General features: G+C 43.6%; 1 protein-coding gene across 1 annotated transcript; it reads right to left on the bottom strand.

Moving 5' to 3' along the window:
• Nucleotides 1–2011: 2011 nt before the first annotated feature.
• Nucleotides 2012–9039, bottom strand: LOC119824405 (CD209 antigen-like protein C). Its single transcript, XM_042055859.1, has 6 exons — nt 8841–9039; nt 6475–6564; nt 4823–4974; nt 3843–3949; nt 2967–2975; nt 2012–2153 (listed from the first exon to the last, which is right to left on the bottom strand). Exons 1-6 carry the CDS (start codon nt 9037–9039, stop codon nt 2012–2014), a joined length of 699 nt encoding a protein of 232 aa, XP_041911793.1.
• Between the last annotated feature and the right edge of the window lie 975 nt (nt 9040–10014).

The following is a 10014-nucleotide window of genomic DNA, read 5'->3' as shown; positions in this document are numbered from 1 at the left end:
ACAGCTGCTACCCTCATCAGATTAAATATGACTACTTGAAAAAGACCCTCAAATTCAAGTCTGTTAACTGTTGACATTTTTTCATAGATGGAGGGGTTGGAAAAGTTATTGGGCTCACCCCTGTATTCATGCTTATAGTCATACCTTCCCATCCTTAGTATGTATTGCTACCCTAACTGCATGTGGCTTCAAGACCTCAGCAGATGCCAGATAGTGGGAGGGTAACTGGAAAGTGAATTCTGTCTATGTAGCTATAGGAAAGCCATTCCCCACGATGGGGTGAGACTTTTCAGTGGTACATCTGCTTTAAGATCACCCACATTCCTGAGGATAACCCTTCACCCACACTATGTAAGGAAGCCCAACACACTTGCTGATCCCCAAAGCTATACTTTTGTGAAGTTGTACTTTAGTTTGTCACTGGTGTCACATGAGAAGCAGTGGACATTTTTTTTCATAGTGTATGAAAGGAATTCTGGGAACACTGGTCCCCAGTTAGATCCTCTTAACAGTGGCAGTAGGATTTCTGAACACAGAGAACCAGCCTCCACAGTTGACACTGTGGTTCAAGGAGAGTCAAGTAATCTGAAAAAGGAACAAAAAGACTCCCAGTGATTTTATTCATAATGTGACAAAAAGAAATAACTTGAGGCCTAAATGGTGAAGAAGCTCCCAACTTTCTTAATGCTTTCTCTAGTTTATTCCTAGATTTCATGTATGTGAAGCTTGCAAGTGACTGCAAGGTTTAACTTCCTGAAATGTAGCATATATGTTTAAAGAAAACTAAAGCAACTTGCTACATAGGTCAGGATAAACTTCAAGTCTTCAGTTAGGAGGATAAGGATACATATGCTCTAGTTAAGTGATAGGAGATAGCCTTACTGCTTATGCTCTCTCTATACATCCTTTCTCTCTTAATAAAAGACATTAGCATACTTGGGTCCCCCAAGATGAACCTTAGATGGTGATAGCCCTTCCTGTTCCAGGAAGCCAAATGCCCATTACACCTGATTCCTAGTACTGCTTCTCATCTCTTAAGTATTTGATTTAATTGACATACTTTTCTGCTGCTATGATAAAATACGCAGACAGAAAGCAATATAGGGATAAAAGAGTTTATTTTGGCTTATGGTGCCAAAGAGATAGAGTCCATCGTGGTTGTAGAGGCACAGTAACAGGCAGGGGAAAGTGAAGCATGGTAGCAGGATCAGGAAGCTAGCTGGTCATATTTCCATCCACACATTGGACATAGATTGAGAACAGCAAATGAGGTGAAAATGTAAACTCTAAGACCCATCCCTAATGATATGTTTTCTCTACCATGGGTCCAATTCCACAGAGTCCTCAAATAGCATCACCTATGGTGGCTCAGCCATTTAAGCCCAGCACTTGGGAGGTAGAGGCTTGTGTATTTTTGTGAGTTCAAGTCCAGCCTGGTCTACAGATGAGTTCCAGGATAGCCAGAACTGTTATACAGAGAAACCCTGTCCAAGAAGAATAAGAATAAAAAGGAGAAGGAGGAGAAGGAGGAGGAGGAGGAGGAGGAGGAGGAAGAGGAGGAGGAGGAGGAAGAGGAGGAGGAGGAGGAGGAGGAGGAGAAAGAGAAGAAGAAGAAGAAGAAGAAGAAGAAGAAGAAGAAGAAGAAGAAGAAGAAGAAGAAGAAGAAGAAGAAGAAGAAGAAAGTATTACCTACTGGAAAACAAGTGTTCAAACATGCAAGCCTCTGTGGAACATTCTCAGTCAGAACACCACAAATGGTAATCCAGAATTTTAAACGTTGAAAATATGGGTCAGAACCACAATTTCACCCAAAGGAAATTGTAAGCACAGGAGAGGGCAGAGCAGTAGCTGAATCATTTGGGGGAAATGATATGATGAAAAGTAGATTCTAGATCTATGGCTGGCAGTCCAATACCCACAGAAAGGCAGAAGGAATGGAAATGAATGTACTTAAAGTCTGATTAAATGATAAGTAGGTGGGGCATACAATGGCCATGGAGTTGGATAGATTTCACCTAGAGCAGGGAGATGCAGGCTTCTTGCAGATCCAAAATTGCTCTGCGTGACATACACTATCATTCCATCCATTATCTATAAAGTTTGCACAGTCTTCATTGCCATCATTGTTGGGCTCCTTTGGAGACCAATATTTCCTGAAAATGAAAATCCCCAAATAACATGAGCTTCTGTCCAACTCTATGCTGTCAATATTCCTAACTTTTGGTGATGCTTTCACGTCACATCTGTCCCATGTGCATATGGCAGCCACACCTCACCCAGAACCTAATGGCATGCCTAAGTTATTCGTGTGAGAAGCCCTTATTCTGCAATACAGAATCAAGATACTTCAAATTGTGAAGTTGAGGCAGTTTTATGTCTGGTTTTGCAGAATCGGGTATCAGTTTGGACAACAGGCAAAAAAAGGACTGCTATGCAAATTTGATGCAAAGCAGTGATTTTTATAGTCCTTACTGCATTTTTTTTCTGTCTGCTTTATTCCTCACTGGCTAGGTTCTTCAGCAAGAAACAATCTTCCCATTGTCTAGTATTGCTTCCTTCTCAAATTCCCATCCTTCTGAGTCAGGACACACAGTCTTGTGTAACAAATACCCTGGGGGATTTCACCATCCCTGATACATGGACCTAGTCACAGAGCAACTTCTCTGTAGCTTCCTAACCCTAATACAAACCAAGATCTCCGGACAAGCAAGTGTCAGCTGGGGAAATTAGGAGCCCAGTGCCTCCTGCTTACCTGTGATTCATTAATGATCTCTAAGCATGCCTCATACTGAAAATAGAGGATCATGACATCTCATCACCTACAGACTTTCCAAACTAGCCAAGTTTACAATCTTCCATGTTTTCTTCCACAGACATTAATAGAAAGGCTTTGACCAACTTCCCTCCACCTGTTTCCTTTCATGTTCTCCCAAGGTATGGGGCAACTCCTGTGTAGCTTGCATGACATCATGGATCTTTAAGTATGACGAATTGCATGAAGGCAAGCACACTCCTAATTTTTGATTTTCCATGAGTAAGTACCCTGTATTCGATCACTCATCACCTCAGAACACAACCCTCTGAACAAAACAGTCTCCATTTGCATTGGGTCAGGAGTATCTGCTTGCAAAACCCACCTCAGTTGAGTGGATGGACAGTTTCCATTCCCTTATAGAAGTAGGCATGGGGAAGGTCATCAGATTATCACCTGACTTTCCACCCCCCAGTGACCAGAAGCTATTTATACCTCCCTAGTGTGGAGACCCAAAAATGTGAGGCTATTTCCAACTTGACCAAAGGTCAGAGAGTTGGAACTTACTTCTATTCCTTCAAGGTTATTGTTTCTATCTCAAACAAAATCTAAGGATTCAACTAAGCTTCCAGTTTTAAGGAGATAAACTTAGATTCTCCCCAGGGAGTGGTTTGCCTACAGAATATTTGGTCTAGAATGTGAGTGTGACTTGTTTTGTTCTAGTAACAGAATGTTTAACTATGGATGTAGCCCAAGACCTTCAACTGGTCTGTTCACTGGAACTCCCTCCTGATATTATTCTATACTTTTCTGTTTTATTATTTTCATATCTTTGTATTCTTTCCTTATGTTTCTAATTCTTATACCCCTACCCTGTCATGTGGTATTTGTGTCGAGGCTGATCTTCGAAACCTAGGGAAGAAATCTTGACTATCTACCACAGATCAGGTGGTAGAAATGAAAAGCCATGTATGAATTTATGTCAGTATTCATCCCAATTAACCAACTCTCAAGTCTAGGAGTCTGAGAGATTGGTAGGAATCACAATTATTTCTTGGAGTATAGTTTCACTCCCAGCACACTGTATTACCTCCGCAGTGGTGAACCATCTATCCATACCCATTTGCCTTCCTGTTTTTGATCTGACAGTCCTATCCATGCATGGCCTTTCTTCTTAGACATCCGCCGCAGGAAGCTCTGCAGGGGAGGAGGAAAAGTCATGACTGGGTTCTGCTATCATTTTCTAACTTTGCTGTCTCAGAATCTCAGCCCATAGTTCTGCTTACAGTCAGAGCCTTAGCTTCCTACTGCAACAACAAACCCACACATGTGATCAGATACCCACATGCATGCACATACACGTGCACAGGCACAGATAGGAAGAGATCAGGCCAGATCTCACACCAGCTCACCGTGGGACAGAAAATTAAGAAGCAGCATGTGCTGTGACTTGACAGATCCTGATTTTTGGCATCTGGCTGCCCTTCATCTCATATGCTTTGCTGAACTAAAATAATGTGAAAGGAAACTTGCTCCCAGCTCCCCAAACTTACAAAAGTCTGACTCTGGACATTTCTCTAGGGATTATCTCTTTAGAATAATAAACTTCGTGTGTGTGTGTGTGTGTGTGTGTGTGTGTGTGTGTGTGCACGTGAAGTTGTGTGTGAGAGAGCATGTGAAGGTGTGTGTAGGCAGAGGAAAACGTGTAGGAGTTGAATCTCTTCCTATCATGTGGGTCTCAGAAATTCAATTCTGGTCTCTGGGCTTAGTAACAACTTTTACCTGCTGAGTCATCCTACAGGCCCCAGATCAGGACTTTGTAAACCTACAGAAGTACTTGTTGCTAAATTAGTCAGCACTCAAAAAGTGTCCCCTCATATTAAGGATTCCCTCAAGCATTCATCCTTGATACCACTTATATTTAATCTAGCTGTAAATTCTTAGACCAGCCCCTCCCTATCCATAGCCATGTTATCTCCCCTTTTCAAGAGTAGTAAAGAATACATATCTGAAAAATTATATCTAGCTAGAGTCGTGCCCACACAAGTGTAAAGCCCCAACTCAACAGACCTGTTCCTCATCACTCTTGATAACAACAAGTTGGGCCCCTACTTCTTGGCAGGCAGTGACAGATTTCATCCAGGTCTGTCTAAATGTGGAGAAGAAGTAACAGTTTTCTTGGAAGAAGGTCCAGTCCCAGGGGCAGGGGCGGCACAGGCGGTCTGTTGGAGGGAGATGAATCAGACTGAACACACATTGGTATCTATGTACATATCAATTTTGCCTTTAAGTCTTCAAGAGTTGGCACCCTCCCTTGAAACTGCACAAGGGAATCACATTCCTCTATCTTTTGTTGTTTTTGTTGCATTCCTGTGTGTGTATGTGCACTGTTCTGTGTGTATATTCATGTGTGTATTCATGTGTGTGTATTCATGTGTGTGTATGTGCACTGTTCTGTGTGCGTATTCATGTGTGTGTATGTGCACTGTTCTCTGTGTGTATTCATGTGTGTATGTGTACACTGTTCTGTGTGTGTGCAAGTGGAGGTCAGAAGTAGATGTAGGAAGTCTTCCTCCAGTCTCTATTTTTTAAAGTCTTATACACATGAAGCAATAAAAATGAAATAAAAAGCCATCAGTTTCAGAGAGAAGCCTGGGAGAGGTTACAAACAAACAAACAGGGAAAGGAATTATGTCATTGTAGCTTAGCTAAAATTGTTAATGAAAACACTTATCATTTATTTATTTTCAAATAGTTGATACATACAGACAATATCCTTGCTGTCTTGCTTTTTAGATTATAATTTAATTAGAACATTTCTCCCTTCCCTTTCATCCTTCTAAACCCTCCAATGCATCACTCTTCACTCTTCTTGGAATTATGACCTCTAAAATCTGACAGTTATTGCATGCATATCTGTATGCAGTCAATATCTCTTAGTCAAATCCACCCCATTCGCTCCCTTCAGACCACTATCAGAACCACCCAACCACATATCCTGCCAACTTCATACTCTGTTATTAGACTACTAAGTCCAGCTAGTACTGCCAGCCAGTGTGTCTCTCCTTCCTTACTCCCTCCCTCCCTCCCTCCCCCCCTCCCTCCCTCCCTCTCTCTCTCTCTCTCTCTCTCTCTCTCTCTCTCTCTCTCTCTCTCTCTCCTTCTATGTCTTTCTCTGTCTCTCTTTCTTTCCTCCCCTCCTATCTTACATTTGAGACCATCTCTTCCATTGAACCAAGACCTCCTTGTTTTGGCCAGACTATCAAGTGAGCCCTGGAATCTGCCTGTCTCCCCTGCATCCCTTAGTTACAGGTGTGTGCAGCTATACTCAGCTTCTAGGTGAGTGTGAGGGATCCAAAACCAGGTCAAACGATTGTAAAGTAAGCACTGGACTCACTGAGATTTCTCCCCAGGCATAACGATTCCCCTCTTAAATCCATGAGTCTGTTCCCTCCAAGGTAACCCAGGAGGCCATGACCACATCACATAACTAAAGAAAATATTAGGGACTTTAAATGTCATAACAGTCAGGAGTCTGGTTCAATTGATTATCTTCTGTGTGCATTGCCCCTTGTGTCTAGTGTGTGTTGGCTTTAATGTTACTCTGTGTTCCCATTCAACAAATAGGGAAGCTGAGGGACTGGAGGTCCAGTCTCTGAAATCACTTCATACCACATGGAAACCTTGTCATACTTTTGGAGATCCATTTTCTGGTCACTGACCTAGCCCAGCCTTCAGTTGTTCCAGTTCCTGGTGTATGCGTTGCTTTTCCTGCTCCTGCTCCTGCTCCTGGGAGCTATAAACTTCAGAGCCTGTGTCAGGAAAGTGAAGACGAAAACATTAAATGATGATAGACGTAAGGAGAGAGGAAGCTGTTGGTTCAGGAAAGGAGCTGACGCAAAATCAGCCTTCAGGGATTAGTTCCATCAGGGGTATATAAACTCTATATTTTTAGAGGTGTATAATCCCAAGACTATAACCAGGCCTCTATGTTCAAGAGTATTAGAAAGAAAACACTACTATATTGAAAAACAATGTAACAGGTACTTAAAGCAAAAGGTAGGCTTCCCTTTAACAAACCTTTAAAAGAGTTTCAAGTAAGTGTAAGAGAGATAGCTTTCATGAAAAGATGGCCGGACAAGATCACAGCAACCTTCAAGTAAATTCTCCAAATAAAGGAAATATCTGACTTTCTTCCACTTCCAGGGAGTCACAGGAAGGTTCACAGCACAGGATTTATTCAATATAGCATAGGTGACAAAGAGCACAGAGGAGCCAGGTACCATACACTGGAGGCTGTTAAACCACACACAGATGCTGTTTGCTGTTTAACATTCTGACCCAGAAAAGGAGAGCAGCTAGGAGTTAGGTATGATTGCTTCAGGCTGTGGGGTCCAGCCTTTAGAGCACCAGAAGCTCCCAGTACTTACCAGGAAGCCCCCCCCTTTTGCAGTTCTTTGTGATTGACATAGAGACTCACAATGGCTCAGTGTGCAAAGAATACGATCCTATGGAGATCTCATCACAGCTGGGACATCTCTAACAAACCCTCTCTCGCAAGCTTATAGATTATCATGGAGGGGCAGAAAGACTGTAACAGCCAGAGGCAGTGGAGGACCGCTACAAAACTGTATTAACTGTATTTTCTGGACCTGAAAGGTCTGCTGCTCACATGGACTCACAGTGCTGTGACTGTAGCTCAAACCTGCAGAAGCTGAGCCAGAAAACATCCAAAAATAGATGGAGAAGGGACACATGAATCCCCAACCCTGGTGAGTAACTGTCAGCAATGGATGGCTGCTGTGGGAGGGAGAGGCAGTTCCCTTTGGCCCCAAAAGCCTACTCACTACCCATGCTCCAGTAGACAGTCTTACACCCACGTATATGGATAGCAGGAAGTGGATTTGGTGGAGTATGAGAATGAAGGAGCGTGAAGTTGGGAAGGAAAAGTGGTGGAGCACAGAGGAAGAAGTAGAGGGCAGGGAGGAGCTAGTGGACTTGACCAGAACATTATATCCTTGCATGAAATTCTCAAATAATAAAATTTAAAGGCAGACCAGACCATGATCTAACTAACATGTAATGGGTAACCAAGAGTATCATGCCCAAGTCCCAGCATCTTATTTGAAACTCTCTTCTTTGAAGATGAGGAATCCTGATGCCCAGGGAAGTGTGAACCACAGGGTAAATGGAGTCCGACCATGCCAATGAATCTATTTCCTTTCTGCCACACAGGAGTTGTGAGACCTGTAACTAGCTCCTAGAAGGTGTGTAAGACCACAGTCACAGCTTCAATGTCACCACCCCCAGGATGAAAAGTTAGAGCAAAAAGCACCAATCCTGAAGTTTCCTGACCTTTGACAAGGAAAGCCACGAGGAGAGCAGCCAAGAGCACGAGGGAGATGAGCTGCAGTATTGGGATGAAACGATCGCAGTCCCGACACCCTGAGGAAAGAGTTGAGTGGTCCATCAGGCAACTGTCCCTAGACACCCTGAATCGGGATAGTCTAGCCCTCTCTTTCCCTTTCTGAACGCAGAATTACAGACTCTCATCATCATTCTTCCACTGCCTAGGTTTTCCTGTCCATCATCTGTCACAGGAGCATGTCTGTTTCCAGCCTCAGCTGTGCCTGGACCCTGCATTTCAATCCTCCAGTTTCAAACTCTCTGGCAACAATAGCGAAGATCCTCGCTCCCTACTACTCCGTAAAACAGATCAGCTCCCGGGCGCCACTTTCACAGAACCAGGACTAGAGACCCCAGCTCTACTTCTTATGACTGGGGCGTCCAGTACTCTCCCTTACCCCACAGGACTGAGGATTCCTGTTTCCCAGTATGCACCTCATCTAAACAGTACTTCACCTCCTAGACTCCACTTTCCCAAGACACAGGCGGTCAGACTCACCCTTCACCTCTCTAAGACCCAGGAATCAACCTCTTCCTCTTTAGGAGGTAGTAATATAGCCTCTAATCCTCATTTCTTCAGGACAGGCGACTAGACCATCATCTCTACCTTTTCAGGTTCCAGGATTTCAGGTTTTCAGAATCAATGTTCTTAGGACTCAGGACTCTAGACCCCAGCCTCCACCTCTCCAGTCTCCAGGGTCAAATACGGAAGTATTCATGTCATCAAGAGCCATCTTTCCAACTTCACAGCTTCTGTTTCCCAGACATAAGAACATAGACCCACAACCTCCATCTTCCAGGACCCAGGGATCCACAAATGCCCTGGTCCTAGGATTAGGAACTGCCACCTTTGTCCTCTCCTCAGTACTTCCTAAACCCATGTCTACTTCAGAAGCTCTTGAAGCCATGAGTAGACTGTAGTTCAAAGTTTCTTAGAAATTGCTGGTGCTCCTGGTCACAAGCTCCATCACTAAATGGATATAGCATCTGCCAGAGCCTGGGCTGAGACCTGAGCTACCCTTCTCGACTGTTCCCTGAGCTCTGAGTCCTAGGTCAGCCTTACCCAAGGAGCACAGATGTTTCTTTCTCTCTTCCTTGGAGTCGCCCATGGTCACTGCTGTCCAACAATGTGTAGAAATTCTGAGGAACAGTTTTTCTTTGCCACTCCCTTTTCCTCACCCCTTGAACCTGTTCTCAACCAGGAAGAGAAAAAGAGAAGTGGTGACCGTCACCAGATGAGCTTCCGGAAGGCAGCTGAGGATAGGATGCCCATAGGATGAAATGGACAAGTTCCAGGGTTTTCAGAGCGATGAGGATATTTAGAATCCCAGAGTAAAAAGCATCGGTTCCTTCTTAGCAGGACCAGACTCTTTGAAGAATTTAACAGAAATATCCCCACCTAGCTATAGTACTCCTGGCAACTACACAAAGGTCTCTCTACCTACTACAGAGGTATCTATGCATTCATCTGTGTTCATTGCTGCTGGGCTCACAATAACAAGGAAACAGAAGCAGTCAAGATGCCTGTCGACTAATGAATGGAAAGGTAATCGTTTTATACATCCATATATATATATATATATATATAATTATTCCCTTTGAATTTCATGTTTATTTTAATGTCTTTTGTGTGAGTATGTTGCCTGTGTATAATTACACCCTTGTAAATTAGAGACAGTAGATTCTTAGAGCACATGGACTAGAAAAGCTGGACATCTTGGTGAGACCTGGGTGTGCCTGAGAAACCCTGCCTTAGGGAATCAAGTGCAAGAGCAGTCCAGGATGGATCCCAATATCCACCTCAGGCCTGCACATGCACCTGCTCCCCCACATACCAACAGCCCAGACACATACCC

This window comes from Arvicola amphibius, chromosome 10 (assembly GCF_903992535.2).
Source record: "Arvicola amphibius chromosome 10, mArvAmp1.2, whole genome shotgun sequence".
NCBI lineage: Eukaryota > Metazoa > Chordata > Mammalia > Rodentia > Cricetidae > Arvicola > Arvicola amphibius.
The sequence above is the reverse complement of the archived record's forward strand: the minus strand, read 5'-3'. Positions and strand labels throughout refer to the sequence as shown.

What these genes read in the sequence shown, in the direction of transcription:
- LOC119824405 (XM_042055859.1), bottom strand. Translation starts at nt 9,039, where the DNA reads ATGGGTTTAGGAAGTACTGAGGAGAGGACAAAGGTGGCAGTTCCTAAT. An exon ending in TGACCCTGGAGACTGGAGAG is followed by an intron (nt 6,565 to 8,840) that starts GTGGAGGCTGGG and finishes TTCCTGACACAG; the next exon opens with GCTCTGAAGTTTATAGCTCC. An exon ending in ACAACTGAAGGCTGGGCTAG is followed by an intron (nt 4,975 to 6,474) that starts GTCAGTGACCAG and finishes TCCCTCCAACAG; the next exon opens with ACCGCCTGTGCCGCCCCTGC.